Raw genomic sequence first — 23982 nt, 5'->3', positions numbered from 1 at the left:
CATAAGGCCTTCCACTGGTTCCTAAAGTGGTTAATGGATTAGATGTACCTCTCTGTGCTCTTTATGTAGGAAACCTCTGAGAGTACTGATCTTCAGACAACTCTGCAGCTATCAATGAAAGCAATCCAACATGAAAATGTAGATGTTCGTATTCATGCACTTACAAGCTTGAAGGAAACCTTGTATAAAAATCAGGTATCCTAAGATACAATTAAAAGGCTATAAAAAAGAAAGTTTGGAAGTTTAAAGACAAGATGACAGATTGGCGTAATTGCTTGCAGTTCAGTAGGTTCATTAAAAAAAGTGATTTTAATTTTATCTAGATTATAATATAGGCAGTCCTCAGATTACGTATGTCGTTTCATGGTTACGTTGCCATCTCTTACTTATTTATATAAAAAAAAGTTTGGTCATTTCTACGTATGTACATATGTGCTTTATGTTTTTTATTATTTATTTACCACAAGTAAAGGTCAGGAATTGTTATCTTTCTTTTAAATTTTTTTACTGTTTCACTTCATTACTGCGGTGTGTGTGCTCCATCTGAGTGAAGTAGGTGCTTATGTAGGTGGGTTCCAACTTACGGCGAAAATCGAAAATTGCAGTATGTCGCGCCATAGGAACGGATCTCTGACATAACCCGAGGACCTACTGTATCTAATTTAGAATCGGCAATCCATGTGATGTCCTTTGAGACTGAATATCAGTGCTTTGCAAAGGTTTTTTTGTTTGAAAGGCTATGATTTATAGTTATATGGTAGGTCCTACATCTTTCTGAGTAAGGATGCGTGTGTTTTAAAAGTAGCAGCTTATGTGAGACTTCTCATATAATTTCCTATAGATATCTGTCATATGCTAGTAAAATTTTAGTGATTTTGCCATTTTACATGTTGACTGAATTAATTAGTTTTGATAAAGCTAAATTTTTAAATTTACTTTTTCCTCGGGCTGGTGAACTTTATTTTTCCTTTTCCTTGTCAATATAATGTAGATTATCCCTAATCTTGATGATAGTGAGAACTGAATTTAAAATGCCAGATCACTATAAATATAAAATGGAAAAATTTAACTGAGGTACTTAATTTTGCATATTAATTAATCCATATGAAATGAGAGTCTTAAGACCCTCATGAGTTAGTGTTATGTTTGTTTTCATGATGGAAGCATTTATTTAGGAAAAAGATATACATGATGGTAACGAGTACATGCTTCTGGGTCAGTGAACTTATATAACCAATGTGGGGAGCAGCCAATGTGGAGATGAGCCAATGTGGAGATGGTCCTACCATATGTGAAGAGCTTTGAATCTACTTGAGTGTGTGATTTATGTCATATTAACTGTGGTTCTATATTATCAGTGTTAGCCCTGGTCTGTGTTTCTCAGTGGTTAGAGTGTCAGCCCCAGCATCATAGGGTCTTGGGTTCAATTCCCAGTCAAGGGCATGTACCTGGGTTGCAGGTTCATTCCCTCATGTGGGAGGCAACCAATCGATGTGTGTCTCTCTCTCACATTGATGTTTCTCTTTCTCCCTCCCCTCCCCCCCCCTCCTTTCCCCTCCCTTTCTCCCTTTCACTATCTAAAACAGTGGGGCCCTGACCGGTTTGGCTCAGTGGATAGAGTGTCGGCCTGTGGACTGAATGGTCCGAGGTTCGATTCCAGTCAAGGGCATGTACCTGGGTTGCAGGCACATCCCCAGTGGGGGGTGTGCAGGAGGCAGCTGATCGATGTTTTTCTCTCATCGATGTTTCTAACTTTCTATCCCTCTCCCTTTCTCTCTAAAAAATCAATAAAATATATTTAAAAAAAAAAAAAGCAGTGGGAAAATATCCTTGGGTGAGGATTAACAACCCCCCCCCCCCCACAAATATATCTATATCTATAGCTATCTACATCTATATCTACGCTGAGTGGCCAGATTATTATGATCTCTGAACACATAATAATGTGGCCACTCAGTGTATATCCTATATAATAAAAGGCTAATATGCAAATTGTTCCCTTGACCAGGAATTTGACCAGCAGGCAGGCCGGCCAACTACCCAAGTCCCTTCCCCCTGGCCAGGCTGGCCGGACCCCACCCATGCACGAATTCATGCACCGGGCCTCTAATCTCTAACACACACACACACACACACACACACACACACACACACACACACAGAGTGGCCAGATTATTATGCATTCAGAGATCATAATAATCTGGCCACTCTGTGTATATTGTCAATGTTATAGCCTCATTCTTTGCCCTATACCAGTGGTCGGCAAACTGCGGCTCGCAAGCCACATGCGGCTCTTTGGCCCCTTGAGTTTTTAGCAAAGGCAAGCTTAGGAGTACCCTCATTAAGTTAATAACAATGTACCTACCTATATAGTTTAAGTTTAAAAAATTTGGCTCTCAAAAGAAATTTCAATCGTTGTACTGTTGATACTTGGCTCTGTTGACTAATGAGTTTGCCAACCACTGCCCCTATACTATATTAAAACTACTCTGCTTGCCCTTGCCCCAAACTTCGACCTGGATTCCATACTTAAAGATCCTCTAGTTTCTTTTTTTGAAAGAAGCAGCATGATTTTATTGAAATGTTTTAGTACAGTGTTGGAAGATCTTAAAATTCTCAGTTCTAAACCCAATCACTGCAAACGATGTATTCTTGAATCTAGTTGACATCCTATTTAACAAAGGACAATTATAATATGAATTTTTGTAAGTTGATTAATATAAGTTAAGTTGGAGACTGAGCTACTTTGGTATATTTACATATCTCGGGCTCCTCATTTCAGCTAGATTTATTCTGCGTCTGCCTCCATTCAGCAGAGCTGGACAGGACCAATATATTTATTGGTTTCACTTAATATGTTTCCACACCAGCAGCAAGGGAAGTGTGGGTTATGGGATGAAGCTGCTCAGAGGCTTGGTTCCTCATTTTTGTTGAACTAAAATCATCAAATAGCTCAGGTCTACACTGCCACTTTGTATGGCTAAGTCTAACTTAGTTAATAAATGTATTGGGAGTACTTTAAAACACAAATGTGGTCTAAATAATGATAGGAAAAATCAGATGTTTTTAAATATTTTTTTTTTATTGATTTCAGAGAGGAAAGGAGTGGGAGGGAGGGAGAGGAGGGGAGAGAGACAGAGAGAGAGAGAGAGAGACATCAGTGATGAGAATCATTGATCAATCCCCTATTGGGGATCGAGCCTGCAACATGCGCATGTGCCCTTGACTGGAATTGAACCGGGGACCCTTCAGTCCACAGGCCAACGCTCTATCCACGGAGCCAAACTGGCAAGGGCTTGGTTGATTAATTTGAGAGAGAGAGAGAGAGGAATGGGGGTGGGATGGAGAAAGAAAGAGGCATGGATCTGTTGTTCCAGTTGATTCATGCATTCATTGGTTGATTCTTATGTGTGACCTGACCGGGAATCGAACCCACAACCTTGGTGTATTGGGATGACACTGTAACCACCTGAGCTACCTAGCCAGAGTGAACCAATCAGTTTTTAATTCATAGAATGACTATATATATTTTTCTATCTTTTTTTTATTTTTTTATTTTATTGATATTTCACAGAGAGGAAGGGAGAGGGATAGAGAGCTAGAAACACCGATGAGAGAGAAACATCGATCAGCTGCCTCCTGCACACCTCCCACTGGGGATGTGCCTGCAACCAAGGTACATGCCCTTGACCGGAATCGAACCCAGGACCTTTCAGTCCGCAGGCCGACGCTCTATCCACTGAGCCAAACCGGTTTCGGCTCTATCTTTTTTAAATCTCTAAATCATTATTTTAAAACTTCTACTTAATTCTACATGTTAGATTAAATGATGACCTTTAAGTCCGTTGGTTTTAGTTATGTCAACATATCTACACATGTATGTCAAGCTGCCTACCTATGTGTGTTTAAAACTACATTTTCACCATTCTTTGCACACAAATTCCAAGAAATACAGATGTCACTTATTCATCAAAAATTAAGATTACATGGCATCTAAAAATAGGCTCTTTACATATCTCAAGTCAATTCTCTCTAGATATAATCAGTCTGTATTACATAACTGGCTTTACCATGCTATAATTTTTTTTCTCAAAAGCCATTTTAGGGTGCAACAAAATGCTCATTTCTGCAATGACTAAAATGACACTTTTTAACTTTGTTACAACCTCTGCTGTAGTGAAGTTTGAAACATTAAAGATATCTCTATTTTACTTTTCCACCTGCAGAATTTAGATTAAAGAAGTTACTGTCTTCAAGTTTTAAGACTTAGTAGAAGAGAGAGATCATTTTTTATTATTCTGTGTAGGCTAATTTTCCTTCTTTTGGGGATGAAGAACTCAGTTGGTTACCCACCAATGTGCATATAATAAAATTCACAAAGAGGCAAGGCTTGACTTCTACCACAGAGTCAGGTAGACCTCATGTAGGAGCATGGTATCAAGGGCCATCTTATGGAGAAAGCAGTCTTCCCCTCCACAATCACTCTTGGGCTCTTACTTGAATATTACCTTAATGGAGGAACTAATGTTTATTTGTACTTATTGGTAGGCTTTTCGTACCCACATTTTTCTTATAACAGCTTTAGTTGAAATAATTGCCTAGAAAACTTGCTACTTCTGATTACAAAAAGCAAAAGAACATTAAATCAAAACAAATGAAATGATGTTTAAATATGCATTTGGTGTCACTCACAAAAATTCATCTTTTTATTTATGTTAAAAGCAAAATTATGATCAGATTAATAAATTTGAGGGGACTTAGAGGACTTTTGTTTTGGTAGAAATCCGCAGTGTTGGAAAAAAGGCAACACAAAAGCTATAGCTAAAAATGTGACCTAAAAGAACGGGATGACAGGATAAGAGGTGTCCAAAGAACTGTCCACCTGGAATGGACAGAGACAAGCATATATGTGATAGTGAGTAGAGATTCCATCTAAAACGGTTTCTAACTCAGATCTATTGCTGAACATAATTTTGGAATTTTAGAACATGACATTTCAGGTAGGTGATAGTTATAACATGTTTTTCAGACGTGGTAATAAAAATTACTGAATTGCATGACCTCATGTGTCAATGGACCTCAAGCTTTTAAATTTAATATAGGGATGTATGATTAGCAAAGGATCTCTCCTCTTGCCAGCTTAGATTATTTCAAAGCATTTGACATGGTCATGGTGTAAATGAAAATTCATATTGATCATCACCTCTTAGATACAAATGGCTAAAGCTGAGAATTCAAGGAGATTTCTTATACTCTTGGGGAAAAGCCACAACTGCCACACTTTTTCTACAAACGTTCCTTTAATGTAAAACTCCAATGCTAAGAGATTAACTAGGCAGTGTAAGAAAGTAAGTGCACTTGCAGGAGTCTTAAAAGTCTGATTGAGTAGTCTGAATAAGATACAATGGCCACAGATTGTTAAAGGATATTTTTAAAAAGTGAGGTTAATTTAGTTTAGAATCAATATGTACCTGGATACATTTATTTTAAGTTGGTAAGAAGAAAACTAAAAAATGTTCTGTAATTAAATAGAAGTAATGGTTGCACTTGTAAATATTTTACACCTTGTGAATATATAAAAGACCGCCGATTTTTATACTTTAAAGGAGTGAATTTATGGTATGTGAATTATATTTTAATAAAGCTGTTTAATTTAGAAAAGATAGCACAAGAAGAGAGTAATCTATATTAATAAAAGCGTAATATGCTAATTAGACAATGCCATTCTGGACATCATTCCGGATGTCCTTACAGATAAAGCCGTGCTGGCGGAGGCTGAGGGAGAGGTGGTTAGGGACGATCAGGCAGGCAGTAGAACAGTTAGGAGCGATCAGACAGGCAGGCAGTAGGGTTAGGGGTGATCAAGCAGGTAGGCAGAGGTGGTTAGGGGTGATCAGGCAGGCAGAGGGGAAGGGGCAATCAGGTAGGCAGGCAGAGTGGTTATGGGTGATCAGGCAGGTGAGCAGTTAGGAGCCATTGATCCTGGCTTGCGAGAGGGTGCAGGCCGGGCTGAGGGGACCCCCGCCCCATGCACGAATTTTGTGCACTGGGCCTCTAGTAAAAAATAAAAGCAAAAAGTAATCATGTAGCAAAGCAAAAAATGGAACAATTCTGGTTCTTTGGAGAAAACTAGCTTAATAGATACATATCTAATCTAAAGAAGAACAAAAAGCAGAATGCACAAATGTGCAAAGAGGAACTGATCAGACAGAAATAACGGTTGAAACTAAGAAAATATTTTTTAAAAATCACAGAAACTGCACACCCCACACTGGGAACCAATCCTGTAACCTGGTCATGCACCTGACCTGGAATCTAACTGTAACCTCCTGGTTCATAGGTTGAGGCTCAACGACTGAGCCATGCCGGTCAGGCCAAAAGCATATACTTTTTTTAAGGAGCAATGTATAAAAATGTTCACTAAACTTCATAAAGATAGCATAAAATAAATAATATTGAAGATCATTATTACAGATATCAAAACAAAATGTAAATGAAATATCAAACAGAATTCAGTTTCACATTAAGAAAATGCTCAGAAACAATTGTAAATTATTCCAGGATTACAAGAATGGTACATATTTCAGCACACGGGAGCCTGTTTCTCACGGCGCAAGAGTGGGCCTCCCGCTGACACAAGGCGGCTGTGCTACCTGGCCCCCCAAGCAGACTGGGGACCCTAATTCTTTGCATGAGAGGCAGCACTGAGCACCAGTGACTTGACTCTCGGTGCACAAATGGGGACTCTGTTTCTCATAGTGCCCGCATGGGATTCCTGATTCTCAGTGCATGAAGACTGAGCGCCTGTGATTCCAGTTCTTGGCATGCGCACACACAGGGACTCTGATTCATGGCACAAGGCCACACCAAGCTACAGAGACTCTGATACTCGATGCTCGGCACATGCACACCGGGTTTCTGACTCGTGGTGTGCACTAGGGAACTCTGATTTTTGGCGTACACATGCAGGGCCTTTTTTTCAGTGTGGCACAGGCGGAGTTTTTGATTCTAGGTCAGGGGTGGGCAAACTTTGTGACTCGAGGGCCACAATTGGTTCTTAAACTGGACCGGAGGGCCGGAACAAAAGCATGGATGGAGTGTTTGTGTGAACTAATATAAATTCAAAGTAAAGGAGCGGAGGGGAGAGCAAGGGAACTGGATAGAACAGCCGGATCCAGCCCGCGGGCCGTAGTTTGCCCACGGCTGTTCTAGGTGCACGCATGAGGCCACACAGAGAGCTGATGACTCTGATTCTTGGTGTGCATGGCTCCCACCAACCCATGGCAGCCACACGTCTTGGTGTCAGAGCTCTTCAGTGATGCTCAGGTGGCGCGATGCTCCCACTGCACATGGCTCAAGCCCCTGCAACTCGATGTTTGGACCATCTGATGATAGTTAGAATGGGGAGACAACAAAACAATCCCTAGAGGAAAGCAAAAGAGGAATTGCTGAGTAAAGAAATAAGTGAAATTGAGGAATGCAATATGACAGAAAATAATTCAGTGTAATGGTCATACAGTTCATAAACCGAAAATTAACAACCTATGCAAAAATCAAGAAGAAATCAAAAGTGATATAGCTACAATCAAAAACGCTATGGAAGGTTTCAACAGTAGAGTAGAAGAAGCGGAGGACCGACTTAGTGAGTTAAAAGATAAGGTAGAGAAACAAGCCCAGTCTGAACACCAACTGGAGAAAAAATTTAAAAAGCAGGAGGAGAGCCTAAGGGAACTTTGGGACAACACAAAATGAAGTAACATATGTATAATAGGGGTGCTAGAAGGACAAGAAGAGCAAAAAGGATTAGAGAATCTATTTGAAGAAATGACAGAAAATTTTCATGTAATGAGGAACAAAAAAGTCACACAAGTACAGAGTCCCAAGCAAGGTGAATCCCAAAAGACCCACACCAAGACATTTCATAATTACAATGGCAAGTGTTAACAACAAAGAGAGAATCTTAAAGGCTGCAAGAGAGAGACAGAGAGTTACCTAATTTTTTTAAATTATTTATTGATTAAGGTATTGCATATGTGTCAAGGTGTTAATTTTCATGTACGACATATGGACCATAAATTTTGTCTCTTAAATCTGAATTCTATTAAATCGAGGGCCACAAAATTGAGGCTTTACTGTATTAGAAATGTATGCATTACACGTATATGTGTGAATATGTATACATACACACATACACATACTTATTGAGGAAATAGATGCATTCTCAGTAAAAGTAAGATTGCTTATTAACTCTACTAATATTTAACATTTATATTGACAAATGGATTTAGAGAAGAGAAAAGCAATCAGAAGCACATAAATTGGAAAAGACGTAAAACTCTTTGCAGATGATATACTAATATACTTTTAAAACTGTAGATGATTCATATTAAAACTCTTTCAGACAACAAACTAATTCAGTAACATAGGAGGATATAAAAATCATCATAACAAGCAATAACTGGGTAGAAGAGTCATTGGAAAACCCAATTTATAGTAGTAACTGAGAAAGATAATATACTTAAAAATAAGTGTCACAATAAATGTATGAACCAATAAGAGGAAAACTTTAAAACATCCCTGAAAGACACAAAAGTGTAAGAGATTTATTTATTTTTATTTTTTGGTTAATCCTCACTTGAGGATATTTTTCCCATTGGTTTTTAGGGAGGTTGGAAGGAAGGGAGTGGGGAGAGCGAGACAAAGAGAAAGGGAGAGAGAGAGTGAAGGTGAACGAGAGAAAAAGAAACATTGATGTGAGAGAGACAAATTGATTGCCTCCCGCATATGCTCCAACTGGAGTCAGGGATTGAATGTACATCCCAAGAATATGCCTTTGACTGGAATTGAACCTGCTACCCTTCAGTCCGTGCTCTGATGCTCTAAACACTTAGCAACACCAGTCAGGACAGTTATGCTCAATATTTTTTTAAAATATATTTTATTGATTTTTTTTTACACAGAGGAAGGGAGAGGGATAGAGAGTTAGAAACATCGATGAGAGAGAAACATCGATCAGCTGCCTCCTGCACACCTCCTAATGGGGATGTGCCGGCAACCAAGATACATGCCCTTGACCGGAATTGAACCTGGGACCTTTCAGTCCGAAGGCCGATGCTCTATCCACTGAGCCAAACCGGTTAGGGCTATGCTCAATATTATAAAGGTTTTAATACTTCCTATTGAATGCCATCCCAAAGAAATGCCAAGTTGTTTGTTTTTTCAACTAAAAAAGTTTATACTAATGTGCATATGGAAAAACAAACATGTAACTATAGCTAGGAAAACTCTGGGGGAAAAAAGAGCAGCTTTGAGAGTTCTGTAGCCTGCCAGACATTAATATACTCTGTAGCCTCCATAAACTCTATATATAAAAGCCTAGGCGACCAAACGACCAGTCATGTTGACATGCACTGACCACCAGGGGCCAGACTCTCAATGCAGGAGCTGCCCCCTGGTGGTCAGTGTGCTCCCACAGTGGGTGCACCGCTCAGCTGACTGATCCATTCTGGTGGCCCACCAGCCGGGTGGCAGCTACTCCTTCCCTCAGTAGTCCTGCAGGTACAATCTCTGGAGAACGGGCACTGAGGGACCAGTGCCGTCAGTATGATCCCGACAGCTCCGCCGGTCTCCTGGAAGTTGGCCTCAGGCACTGTGGCGCATCGCATCCCTCCCTGCCTCCCCCGGACGGGTGCCAAACACAGGGTTCATGGCTGGCTTGCGCTGCTGCAGCAGCGTGAGACTCTCCCAATCGACTGACTCAGCACGAGCCTGCGGCAGGTGCAGCAGGGCCGGGATGAGTGGGAGCGGCAGGCAAGAGCAGCAGGTAGTATTGGACTGCAGGTTTCAGCCCGGTCCCCGAGGGACCCCACCTGTGCACGAATTCGTGTACCAGTCCTCTAGTCCTATCTAATAAAACAGTAATGTGCAAATTGACCATCACTCCAACACAAGATGGCCGCCCCCATGTGGACACAAGATGGCTGCCACAAGATGGCTGGGAGGGGAGGCAGTTGTGGGCAATCAGGCCAGCCGTGGAGGGCAGTTGGGAGGGACCAGGCCTGTAAGGGAGGGCAATTGGGGGCGACCAGGCCTGCAGGGGAGGGCAGTTGGGGGTGACCAGGCCTGCAAGGGAGGGCAGTTAGGGGCAACCAGGCCTGCAGGGGAGGGCAGTTGGGGTGACCAGACCTGCAGGGGAGGGCAGTTGGGGGTGACCAGGCCTTCAGGGAGGGCAGTTGGGAGCAACCAGACCTGCAGGGGAGGGCAGATATGGGCAATCAGGCCAGCAGGGGAGGGCAGTTTGGGGTGACCAGGCTGGCATGGGAGGGCAGTTAGGGGTGACTGGGCCAACGGGAGGGCAGTTAGGGGCAATTGGGTGGCAGGGGAATAGTTAGGTGTCGATCAGGCTGGCTGCGGAGTGGTTAGGGGGTGATCAGGCTGGTAGGCAGAAGCAGTTAGGGCAGTCAGGTAGGCAGGCAGACGAGCTGTTGGGAGCCAGCAGTCCTGGATTGTGAGGGATGTCCGACTGCCCATTTAGTCCTGACCCAGTGGGATCAGGCCTAAATGGGCAGTCGGACATCCCTTGAGAGGTCCCAGATTGGAGAGAGTGCAGGCTGGGCTGAGGGACACTCACCCCCCGCACGAATTTCGTGCACCGGGCCTCTAGCAGTAATATAACAGGCTTTTTAACTAGAGGCTCGGTACACGAATTTATATGTGGGTGGGGTCCAGGCGGTCCACCCTGATGGGAGCCATTAGGGGCGGGCTAGCTGGGGCAGGGCATGGGGTCAACCAGGGCAAGGGCCCATGGGCTGTTTGCTGGCAGGCCTGCCCCCAATCAGGGTCAGGGTTTCCGCTGGGGGTGGGGCCGGCTGGGGCGAGGGGCCATGGACAGTTTGCTAGCCTGCCCCGCGCCTGATCGAGGTGGGGTTCCATTGGGGGGCAGGGCCGGTCGAGGCGAGGGGCCATAGGCATTCCAGTCATTCCAGTGTTCGGTTTATTTGCATATTACCCTTTTATTATACTAGTGACCCATTGCACGTAATTTGTGCATGGGGGTGTTCCCTCAGCTCAGCCTGCACCCTCTTCAATTGGGGACCCCTTGGGGGATGTCCAACCATTGGACATCCCTCTCACAATCTGGGACCATTGACTCCTAACCGCTCACCTGCCTGCCTGCCTGATCGCCTCTAACTGCCTCTGCCTTCCTGCCTGATTGCCCCTAACACCTCTGCCTGCCTGCCTGATCTCCCCTAAATCCCCTTTCCTGCTGGCCTGATCTCACCCCAACTGCCTCTGCCTGCCTGATCATCCCTAACTGCCCTCCCTTGCCAGCCTGATCTTGCCCCCAGCTACCCTCCCCTGCTGGCCTGGTTGTCCCCAACTGCCCTCCCCTGCTGTCCTGATCTCACCCCCAACTGCCCTTCCCTGCCAGCCTTATTGCCCCTAATGGCCTCTGCCTCGGCCCCCACCACCATGGCTTTGTCCGGAAGGAAGTCGGATGTCTGGAAGATGGCTGGTCGACCCGGTCTAATTAGCATATTATACTTTTAGTAGTATAGATAGATTATATAGGATAGGATTCCTTAAATGGTGGCGGGGGAGAAGCCTTTTTCATCAGGAGGAGATGCTCTTGGCAGACAAAAATACATAATCCCTAAATCTGGACTTAATAGCCAGCCATACTCACTATACTGCCAAACTGGTCATTAAAAAATTGAACCGCATTCTTACACCTTACACCAAACAGCTGTTGCCCTTAAAACCCCTCTTCAGCCCCCACCTTAGGTTCTGCCTTCGCAGTTCACCCAGATTAGGTTCTGATTGGTCGGTTTCAATGCCAATCAGCGTCAAAAGCTCCGCCTCCTAGGCAGCCATTGGCTCTTGGCACTTCACCCAGATTTGGTTCTGATTGGTTGGTTTCTATGCCAATCAGTATCAAAAGCACCGCCTCCTAGGCAGCCATTGGCTCCTCACAGTTCACCCAGATTTGCTTCTGATTGGTCGGTTTCTATGCCAGTAAGCGTCTCCAGGCCTATCAATGGGCCTGATCAGTGAGGCGGGCTTATGAGCAGTCCCAGCGGAGACCAGAGAGAAAGAGAGGCGCGGCTGCTGGCCAGGCCTGGAGCGAAAGAGATAGGCAAGTGCCGATCAATAGCTGCCATGGAGGCTATGGATCAGACCTTACTTCTCTCTCCCCAGGCATCTCTCTGGGCCTGATCTGCAGCCCTCGGCAGTCAGTGCTGAGTCCGGGCTCTCGCAGCTGAGGCAGTCAGTGCTGGGTTGCCATGGGAACCCAGCACTGACTTCAGGTTGGTCGAGCCTCCGGTCATTGTGGATGTTATGGACCTTGGGCTTTTATATATTAGGATAGGATGATACTGGTACATGAATAAACAGAGCAGTAGGAAAGAATAGAAAGTCCTGAAATACAACCAAGTGTATATGGACTTTTAGGATATGATAAAAATGACATTTCAAGTAATTGGAGTATACATGGATTTGTTTTGACAACTTGTAAAACATTTGGAAAATGATACAATTGCATCTATTTGTTAAAAAGCCTGTCTGAATAGATGCATTGCACATATACTCATTTTAAAAATTCTTTTGGAATTCATTTATTGCAGAAAAATAAAACCCATTTTTTCTAATCTAGTATGAAATAGGGTGAAAACATTTTTAAGGACTTAGGAGATATATATTTATATACCTACTAGAGGCCTGGTGCATGAAATTCATGCACGGTGGGGGGGTGTCCATCCGCCCAGCCTGCACCCTCTCCAATCTGGGACCCCTCGTAGGATGTCCGACTGCCCGTTTAGGCCCGATCTCAGGCCTAAACGGGCAGTCTGACATACCTCTCACAATCTAGGATTGCTGGCTCCCAACCGCTTGCCTGCCTGCCTGCCTGATTGCCCCTAACTGCTTCTGCCTGCCAGCCTGATCACCCCTAACCACTCCCCTGCCTGCCTGATCAACTCCTAACTGCTCCCCGGCTGGCCTGCCGATTGCCCCTAACTGCCCTCCCCTGCCGGCCTGGTCACCCCTAACTGCCTTCCCCGGCCAGTCTGGTCACCCCTAACTGTCCTCCCCTGCAGGCTTGGTCACCCCCAACTGCCCTCCCCTGCAGGCCTAGTCCACTCCAATGACCCTCCCCTGCAGGCCTGGTCCCCCGCAACTGCTTCTCCTCTAGGCTTGGGTCCCTCACCAGCTGTCCTCTTCTGCAGGCCTGGTCCCCCCAATTGACCTCCCCTGCAGGCCTGGGTCCTCCCCAACTGCCCTCCCTTCCTGGCCTGGTGTCCCCCAACTGCCCTCCTCTGCTGGCATGGTCACCCCAACTGCCATCCCTTGTAGGCCTGCCCCCCCCCAACTGCCCTCCCCTGCAGGCTTGGGTCCCCCCCCCAACTGCCCTCTACTGCAGGCCTGGTTCCCCCCCCAACTACCTTCCCCTGCAGGCCTGGTCCCCCCCCCAACTGCTCTCCCCTGCAGACATGCCCCCCCCAACTACCGTTCTCTGCAGTACTAATATCCCCCAACTGCCCTCTTCTGCTGACCTGATCCCCCCAACTGCCCTCCCCTGCAGGCCTGGGTCCCCCCCGAATTGCCCTCCTCTGCAGGCCTGGGTCCCTCCAATTGCCCTCCACTGCTGACCTGGTCCCCCCCAACTGCCCTCCCCTGCAGGCCTGGGTCCCCCACCAACTGCCCTCCCTTCCTGGCCTAGTCTCCCCAACTGCTCTCCTCTGCAATACTGGTGTCCCCCAACTGCCCTCCCCTGCAGGCCTGGGTCCCCCACCAACTGCCCTCCCTTCCTGGCCTAGTCTCCCCAACTGCTCTCCTCTGCAATACTGGTGTCCCCCAACTGCCCTCCCCTGCTGACCTGGTCCCACCCAACTGCCCTCCACTGCAGGCCTGGTCCCCCCCCAACTACCCTCCCCTGCAGGCCTGGTCCCCCCCCAACTGCCCTCTCCTGCAGGCCTGGGTCCCCCCCAACTGCCCTCCACTGCTGACCTGGTCCCCCCCAACTGCCCTCCCATGCAGGCCTGGGTCCCCCACCAACTGCCCTCCCTTCCAGGCCTAGTATCCCCCAACTGCCTTCCTCTGCTGGCCTGGTCACCCCTAACTGCCCACAACTGCCCTCCCCTGCAGGCCATCTTGTGGCAGCAATCTTGTGTCCACATGGGGGCAACCATCTTTGACCACATGGGGGCGGCCATCTTGTGTCTTGGAGTGACGGTCAATTAGCATATTACTCTTATTAGGATATATAATTTTTATTAAATTTATTGGATTGACAATGGTTACTCAAGTTATTCGATTTCAAGTGTACAATTCTATAATACATTGTATATTGCATTGTGTTTATCACTCAAAGTTAAATCTCCTTCAGTCACCATATATTTGACCCCCATTTTCCCCTTACTCATCCCCACTCCCCTTCCCTTTGGTAACCACTATATTGTTGTCTGAGTCTGAGTTTGTTTGTCTTATTTGTTCATCTGTTATTTTCAGTTTTATATCCCACATATGCGTGAAATTATACGGTTCTTGACTTTCTATCTCACTTATTTTGCTTAGCATGATATTCTCAGGATCCATCCATGTTGTCACAAATGGCAGTACTTCCTTCATCTTTTCTTATGGTTGAGTAGTATTTCATTATATATCATTTAAATCATCTTTTATTTAGTGTTTTATAATTTATTTTGAGTATGAACTGCATTTATCTTTGTCAACTAAAGTTATTTTTCTGTTTTCTAATTTTAGTAAGTGAATAAATTACTAATTATTATATTATCTTATTTATTGATTATTGGTTCCTCTTTTTATGTATTTATTTCTGAATTAACTTGTGATGTTGTTTAAGTGATTGCATATTGAAGATTCCAGATGAGATAAAATGTCTTTTTTCTTTTGAAATATAATACTGTAATTTGAATCACAGTTTTAACATAGAATTTGAGATGTTCATATATGCTTGACTTTCGTTAGAAAGAAAATTATATAAATGAAGTATCCAAAGTGGTCACACAAGTACAATATCTATCCTTTAACTGGTTTTAGAATAATTTCTTCTTAACAGCATCCTACAGAGATAGATGAAAAAGGATTATTTGAACCAACATATTTTTAATCTTTCTTCCTACCTCTTTTTAAAATATCATTTTCACATAACCCTTTCCCCTATCTTTTTTCCTTCTCGAATAGTTTTTTATATACTTTTCAGACTTCTCATTTTAACTAATAGCTTTTCCTCTTAATTTATTTGCTGAAATATCTGTTGTCTATCCTGAGTTCTTTTTCATCTTCTTCACCTTGTAAATATATTTATTATTGTACAGATCATATGATACTTTAATTATTTGTTTACATGTCTATTTCCCATTAGGTTGTGAACTCAGGATAAGAACTGTCTTAGTTATTTTTTTATGCTGATATTATAAAACTCAGTTATGCTGATGTAATAATAGTAGCTGTTTAATGGGTTAATGATTAAAAATTTCAAACATTTAATGATTCTAATATGGAACATATTGTAAACTATATTATGTGAACTCATCAAAAACTAGCTAAAAAGACTACAGATATGAGAATTTAATTTTATAATATTTATGTCAGATATTCCTTAATCTTTTAAAGTTTTCTAGTTAAGAAAATATACTCGTTTGTATAAACTTTCTCTTTTTATTTTAGGAAAAACTAATAAAATATGCAACAGATAGTGAGACAGTGGAACCTGTTATCTCACAGCTGGTGACAGTGCTTTTGAAAGGTTGCCAAGATGCAAACTCTCAAGCTCGGTTGCTCTGTGGGGAATGTTTAGGGGAGTTGGGGGCAATAGATCCAGGTCGACTAGATTTTTCAACAACGGAAACCCAAGGAAAAGATTTTACGTTTGTGGTAAGTAATGGTAATTTGGAATGATAAGAAGAGTTCTCTGCCCTATTGGGGTTTCTATGTTCCACTTACAAAGAACTATTCAGTTTACTCTTAGCGAACTTGATCTAGACTAGGCAATTTAGGTAACTTCTGACTTTGTTCCTTGATACTATTGTAAAGATCTTTAGCCAAAAAAATAAAGTTTGCGCCCCGTTTAGTGTGCTGTGTTCTTTTAAATAAGCTTCCTAATTTATTTTGGACTAATACTTAACACCTTGCTGACTAGTCATGAGATAATTTGTGTCTGCACTTACATTAATGTAAGTAATTTTAAAACTGTACATTGCTTTCAGACCTTAAAATTTCTTAAATTAATCTAAGTACAGACACAAGTTATATTGTGACTAGTCATCAAGGTGTTAATTACCTAAATATTACTCTTTATACACTATTGCTGAGTGTTTCCATGGAAAACTAATTTTATCAGTGTTCTAAGAATGTGTGTATAAAAAGGTTTCTGTGGTCAAATGACTGCGAAATCCTATAAAAAGAAATTAAACTGAACTTTTAACATATTGGTATACATTATTTTTTGGAGCTTCTCCAGGAAACGACATATTTACAACTTTCTAAGGGTTAAAAAGACAAAACCCACAAATTGTTGGAGTTATATAAAAGTTGAATGCTTCTAATCCTATATAATAAAGAGTCCTATGTAATAAAGAGGTAATATACAAATGGTTGTTATGCCGTGACGCGTAACGACCGATCACCAAGAGGGCAGGACAGCGAGCTACAAGCCACTGAGAGCTACAGGAGGGCGGGACAGTGAGCTATGAGCCGCAGAGAGCTACAGTGGCGGTGGGCAGGGCGGACAGCTGAGGCAAGGGGCAGCGAGCTACTTGCGCACACGCAGAGCCACTAGTATATCATATAAATAGCCTTAAAAGCCTTAGATTTAACTTCACTACAGATTATATTTTAGCCTTATTACCAAACTTGGTTTAACCTTACTATTCTTTACTTTTCTAAGATAAATTCACCATGGAAGATATAATACAGTTTAGAAAAAAACTATCCTTAATTTTTTTCTTGTTTTTATTGAGACTGGAGTAGAAGATTCGAGTTTTGCCTATGGATTATTGATGGAACTGACAAGAGCTTACCTTGCATATGCAGATAATAGTCGAGCTCAAGATTCTGCTGCGTATGCCATTCAAGTAAGAGTGCATATAGTCATTACTGACTTTATGATACTGGCTTTTAGTAAGAAATTTTTAATTCTGTACTTTGAAAACTCTTATTTTTTAACTATTATTTTTGTTATTAAAATAATACAAGTTCATAATAAAAAGTTCAGAGTACAGAAGTATACACACTCAACAGATTATTATAAGTATTTTGAAAAATTATCTCTATATATAAATAAGAATATTTTCTCCACCAAAGAAGAAGATCATATTACTTATTATATTCTGTAACTTTATTTTACTTGTGTTTAACAGTCTGTCTTGGATAATTTCCATGTCAGTACAATTCATTTTTTTTCAGTGACTTAGTATTCATTATGAATATACGTTTATTTAAGAAATTTATTTAACACATTTAGATTACGTTTAATGTTTTGCTTTTACAAAAAATGATTGAGAGAACATACTTATATTTTTGAGCACTTTGAGTAAATATGTTAATAATATAAATATCCAGAAATTAAAATGTCTCAGAGCAAGTACAGAGCTTTATTAATAAAGTTTTACCGGTTTCTAGTCCCTTGACAAATGTTTTTTATCAAAATTAAAAATTTTTACCAGTGTGACAGTTGAAAAATGGTTCCGTTTTATTTTAATTTGCATCTGATTAGGAGAGAGGTATAACATCCTTTATATATTTATTGCTTTTTTAATGAATTTCCTCTATCTCTTCCCATTTTTCTCTTGGTAATTGGTCTATTTTTTATTGATATGTAAGACCTATTTGGATATAATGTGAATTAACCCTTTGTCTACCATACATGTAATAAATACTTGATGTGGCTTTCTTTTTTCATGTTATATATATTTTTTCAATTAGAAGGTTTTTTGTTTTGTTAGATATGCAGGTCTAGCATTCATGGTGAGAGGTCTCTGTTACAGATAAGTATTTGGAGCTTTATTATTATAGAGATGGTACTTAAAACTATGATTCTGGATGAGATGATCAAGAGAAGGAATATAGATAGACAGGTTCTAGTAATTGAGATCTGGAGAATGAGAGGTCAGTGGGAAGAGGAGGGAACAATTAAAACTGAGAAGGAATTGCCAATAAAGTAGAATAATATAGTACTTTGGAAGACAAGGAAGTGTTTCAAGAAGTATGGAGTGATTCACTGTATTAAATGCTGATTACAGGATTGACAATTGACTTGGCTATTGCAACATAAAGGTCATTGATGACCTTGATTAGAGCAGTTTCAGTGGAGTATAGATAGCCTTGTTAGAGTATTTTTAAGAACATATGGGAAGAGGGGAATTATAGAAATTACAGAAACTTTTGAGTGTAGAAGAATGAGAATGGCTGGAGAGGAAATATGAGTAAAGGTAGGGGAAATAACTATGTTTATTTTTTGCTTGGGAACAGTTTAGCAGAGGCGAGTAAAGTGATGTAGGAGATAATGTAATGCTATTTTAAGTAGGTAAAGAGATGTGGAATGTAGTATAGAAGTGAAAGGGATAAGTAACCTTAATTAACAACAAAAACAATCCACCTGTAGTAACAAGAGAAAAAGAGCATGTGGGCACTGATACTGATATTGCCAAGTTGGGTAGATATGAAGATAGAAGTTGTAGAGGTCTCTGCTGATTGCTTCTGTTTTCTCAATGAAATATGAGGCAAGGTCTGCAATTGTAAGTATACTAGCATTTTTTCAGTGTAAATGGTCCTGAAACCAGAAAGTCAGGGAATTAGTAAGTCTGTCAACTTTGCCAAACATAAGAGAAAGCTGGCTTCAAATAAAATTTTTATAACACTTTAAAGTTAAATGAAAGTGAGTTTTGGATATGTCTGTATTTGGACTTTTCACATATTTCCTTTAATTTAAAAATACTAAATATAATTATTAAGTACGTTTTGCTATATAATGCTTATATTTTTAAGTATTAGGAAAAAGCTATGCATATGGTCATTTTTAATGGAGTTGGAAAGAAAGAGTAATACATGATGGAAGATACAAAACACTAACATATTTGTCTTGTTTTGAAGATTGATATTGGAGACAGATTTTTTCTTCATGTATAAAATCCCAATGATTTTATTTTCAGGAAGGTAGAATATAATCATTTAATTCCTGGGCTTGAATAGTAAATTGGTCTTTAACATTTGCATCTTATTTTTCAAATTTTAAGCTCAATATTTTATATCTAGAATTTGAGATATCTTGAATTTTTGAATTATTGTGGATTATTAGTTGCTTTCATTAGAATTCAAAAATGGTGATAGAATTAAAAATAAATAAATATATAACAAGCAAAATTTTTAAAAATGGTTAAATTCTAAGAATTATACTTTTGCAAATATAGGAAATTTCAATTTTTTCTTCCAAATACCTCTCAATCTTATATTTTAATACATATTATATATAAAACACAAACTGCGTGTTCAAGTATTATCACAGCTTTGTGACCTTGAGTAAGTCACCTAAATGGTTCTAAGCATTGAAATAAATGTCCTAAACAGGTTCATAACCCCATTTTATAATCCTGTGTATCTTTCTGTGTATATTTATAACTATCGTATGTGGAATGTTGATGAATGTAAAGGTTTACCTGCTTTACTGGGGTTTTAAAAATGTAAAATATGCATTTGTAGGAGTTACTTTCGATTTATGACTGTAGAGAGATGCCGACCGACAGCCCAGGTCACCAATTGTGGAGGAAATTTCCCGAGCATGTTCGGGAAATATTGGAACCTCATCTAAATACTCGGTTTGTGGACTCATTAAAACTATTTTCATAACATTGTTTTTAACTGCATAAAGTTAATTTTATTTTTGATATATTATTTTAGCATTCAAAGTTTTTTTTAGTATGTTTTAATATGTGTTTTCCACTGTGATTTATGTTTACTTATAATTTTGTTAAAATGAAAGTACAGTTTGCCCATTAGTTAAATTCTGTAACTTTAAATATTTAGGCATATTTATTGAAGTTAAAAGGATTGACTTTTTAAAAATTCAGCTAACATAGTACTTTGGAAGAATCTACTTTAAATTGAATATGAGTTGAAGCTTTTGCAAGGTGTAATTAATACAGAAATTTAAGAGTTTAAAGGTAATCTCAATTAGAAATAACATATTTTCAACCCTAGCCAGTTTCTCCTCATGAAGACATTTTCTACCTCTACTTTTTTTAAAGCTATAATAAAAATTATACTTATTTGTATAATTTATTATATGTATACCCATAATAAGCATTACTATCTTAATCTTAGTTTTGCTAACAAGAATAACTTTTAGCAGAGGTGATCTATTTTAAATAGCTAATATTTCCTTATATTTTTCTATTATTATTTGAAATGTACCTCAACATTTATTTTCAAAGCAAAGAAACACAGACCTATTTAGTTAGATACATTTCATGATAAGCACAAATGAGGAAATCTGAGAGTTATAATCTTAAAATTTTCTTATAAAGGGAACAGTCTGGCTCTAGCCAGTTTGGCTCAGTGGATAGAGCACCGGCCTGCAGACTGAAGGGTCCCGGGTTCGATTCCAGTCAAGGGCACATACTTCAGTTGCAGGCTTGATCCTGGTTGGGTTGCATGCAGGAGGCAATCAGTTGATGTGTTTCTCTCACATCGATGTTTCTCTCTCTCTCCCCCTCTACCTTCCACTCTCTAAAAATTCAATGGACAGACTGTTGAACCTCAGAGGGAAGACAGGGGAGGGTGGGTGGGAAGTGATCAACCAATGAACTTGTATGTATATATGCATAAACCGTGACACAGACTATGGGGTGGTCAGGGCCTGGGGGTGGGGACAGGAGCTGGGAGAGGTTAATGGGGGAAAAAGGCGGACCTATGTAATACTTTTAAAAAAAAGATTAAATAAATAAAATAATTAAAAAAATCAATGGAAAAATATCCTTGGGTGGGGAATAACAAATAAACAAAAAGGAACAGTCTGAGCATATTTTTTTAAAACCAATTATGAGCCTGGTCAGCATGGCTCAGTGGCTGTGTTGACCTATGAAACAGGAGGTCAAAGTTCCGATTCCCAGTCAGGGCACATGCCCAGATTGAGTGCTCAATCCCCTGTGTGGGGTGTGCTGGAGGCAGCTGATCAATGATTTCTCATCATGGATGTTTCTATTTCTCTCCCCCTCTCTCTCTCTTCCTCTGAAATAAAAACCAATGTATGCAGTTGATTAGTGGAAGGTTTGTATAAACATAACATGAACACACTTAAAAAAGAGAAATAAAGACAACAACAAACTTATTTCTAGGCCCCTCCAAAGAGACTTCTTCAAATATGAGTTTAAACAATGGGCTGGTAAAAATCAAAAAGAAGAAAAAGAATTTTTAGATCGAAAAGTTCAGGAAAAAAGGTACTAATCAATAATCAGATGTAATTTTTCCCCCTTGAAACACAGCAATTTTTTTATTGTTGTTTTTTCGTCTCCTCCTTGCTTCCCATTATGATGCTGAAGCAGCTATGTCTGTTTTGTATTTTCAGGTCCTCTTTGTGCACTCTTAAAACTGATCCTTGAGCTGACAATCATTTTGCTTTTCTCTAAGTCTGTTCTCTGTAATTTCTTTTTAAGTCTTAGAGCCTTGGAAAAGCTGTGATTCAAACTTCCTTGCTTGTGTACTTGGTTCGTTTTTGTCATTTTTATACCCTGATGGGTTTCAAGTATATCTTCTTCAGGGAATACTTGGTGGGGATTTTGTTTCAAAGCTGAAGCATAACAACTGCTTTCTTTGTTTTATGTCTGTCTGACTTTTTCAATGAAGAAATAAATCATCACCATTATCACTGTCCTCAGACATGGAAGATTCTGGGGTTCTTGTTCTGGCATTAAGAAGGATTCAGCAATCTGGAGAAAGGCTGTGTGTAACTTGAGTAAGAGTCCAGAGATGAAAGATAATTTTGAAAGGCATTGGGGGTCAGAGGAACCTAGCTAAAGAAACTAAGTCCTTCTTGTCTCAGGATCCCTTCCTTTTTATTAACACAAATTGTCCTAAGGCAAGGTGGAGATATACACTTCAAAGGGTAGGGTTTCCATACAGAAGCATTGTCAGATTGGGGAATAGCTTACGGCTGTTCAGGTGTTTGGCCGGTAGGAGGCAATAACATGTAGATTAAGATGCCCTGAGCTGTCTGGCAGCAAACAATCATCCTTTTCAGGTTTGGGGAAATGCCTTTCAGCCATTCCCAACAGGTAATAACATATGTGACTCAGCCCTTGTTGAGTCCCCAAGTTCCATCAACCTTTTGATGAAACTCTTGTAATTATGACATGCTGCTGGAACTGGCTTCCAACAGGAAGACTGTAAAGCCTTTCTTCTATGCTGTCATCAGAATACTCCTTCTCTTCTTCATGTAATTCATCATCACTGTTACCACCCAGTGAGCTATCGGACTTTTTTTGTGTGGTTTGATAAAACATTTTCATTTTGGGGTCAGCAGGTGTGGTGTCTTCTGGGATTCAGAGGGAACTACAGAATTCTTTAGTGAAGAATTTGAAATGTCCATTGTTTTGGGTCCATGTTCCATCATGGCTGTTTTTCCTTTTGAACTATTTATTGGTTTCATTGCCATTATTTTAGCTTCTTTGTCGTTTTGCTCACTGATAATAGTTCTTTCATGCTGTAACTTAATGGCATCATCATTTGAATATAAAGTGTCCTTGGAATGTTGTCTGAAGCATTTTTTGATGACTTCACTTTAGTATCATTTTGTCTTGGATCTTTAAAGGCTTTGACACAAGCTTTTAGCACATCTATTTTTTCCTTCAGAAGAGGGTACATTGATAGTCTGGCAATTGCTCTTTCAGTCACATTAGAATCAGGCTTTTGCAATTTTTTTCAAAATTGCTATCATCACCAAGAGCAGATTTAGTTACTATACTGTAACTAAATTTAGTTTCTATTCCTTCATGGCATGAATTTCTTCAAGCAATTGTTGATCTTATCTTTGGTTTTTTTAAAAGTGCATCTTTAGCACTCTTCCTTGACTTCAGTCTGCCAACACGCCTGACAAGTTTTGGGGGTAGCCAAAACTCAGATTCTCTTCCCTTTTCTCATCTTCACAACCTCATTATTGAGGTTCAGATTCCCCAGTTGAGACATGGTAGATCTAAGAAGAGGATCCGCTGCTGGTGGCATATGAATGCCTCTCCCTCTATTTTTACAAAAAGTATTTTCAATTTTAGTAACTTTGTTAGGACTGATTGAAATAGATAAATTATTAATTATTTAAAAATTGTAATTTTAGGTAGTCTAGGCCACATGCTAGTTGGATATGTGACCTTGGATAAATTATTTTACTACTTTGAGGCTTAAAACCATGCCTTGTAGTAAAATTCTATCTAATAAAAGAGTAATGTGCAAATTGACCATGGCTCCAACACACAAGATTGCTGCCCCCATGTGGTCAAAGATGGCTGCCCCCATGTGAACACACATGGCTGGCAGGGGAGGGCAATTGGGGACAACCAGGCTGGCAGGGGAGGGCAGTTGGGGGTGACCAGGACTTCAGGGGAGGTCAGGGGCAACAAGGCTGGCAGGGGAGGGCAGTTAGGGGCAGTCGGGCCGGCAGGGGAGGGCAGTTAGGGGCAATTGGGCCGGCAGCGGAGCAGTTAGGTGTCGATCAGGCTGGCAGGGGAGTTGTTAGGGGGTGATCAGGCTGGCAGGCAGAAGCGGTTAGGGGCTAATCAGGCAGGCAGGCAAGCGAGCAGTTGGGAGCCAGCAGTTCTGGATTGTGAGAGGGATGTCCAACTGCCCATTTAGGCCCCATCCCCTGCCATGTGAGATGGGGCCTAAACGGGCAGTCAGACATCCCTCAAGGGGTCCCAGATTGGAGAGGGTGCAGGCTGGGCTGAGGGACACCCTCCCCCCCAGTGCACAAATTTC

General features: G+C 40.9%; 1 protein-coding gene and 1 pseudogene across 9 annotated transcripts in view; one reads left to right on the top strand and one right to left on the bottom strand.

The window, feature by feature from the left end:
- The window catches only part of ATR (ATR checkpoint kinase), a 168738-nt gene that overhangs the window by 80656 nt on the left and 64100 nt on the right, over nucleotides 1-23982 (top strand). For all 8 annotated transcript variants that reach the window (XR_013959982.1, XR_013959983.1, XR_013959984.1 and 5 more), the window contains 4 exons: nucleotides 70-195; nucleotides 15691-15897; nucleotides 16983-17096; nucleotides 19720-19835. Coding sequence is in view for 5 of the 8 variants with exons in the window: in XM_080657180.1 (XP_080513306.1) it covers nucleotides 70-195; nucleotides 15691-15897; nucleotides 16983-17096; nucleotides 19720-19835 (563 nt within the window). In the remaining 3 variants the exon portion in view is untranslated. The remainder of the gene's footprint in view (nucleotides 1-69; nucleotides 196-15690; nucleotides 15898-16982; nucleotides 17097-19719; nucleotides 19836-23982) is intronic.
- On the bottom strand, nucleotides 22335-23199 carry LOC308242603 (serum response factor-binding protein 1-like; annotated as a pseudogene). The gene has a single exon. The product of its transcript is annotated as a serum response factor-binding protein 1-like (transcript).

This window comes from Plecotus auritus (assembly GCF_963455305.1).
Source record: "Plecotus auritus genome assembly, chromosome: 2".
NCBI classification, from domain to species: Eukaryota; Metazoa; Chordata; class Mammalia; order Chiroptera; family Vespertilionidae; genus Plecotus; species Plecotus auritus.
The sequence above is the reverse complement of the archived record's forward strand: the minus strand, read 5'-3'. Positions and strand labels throughout refer to the sequence as shown.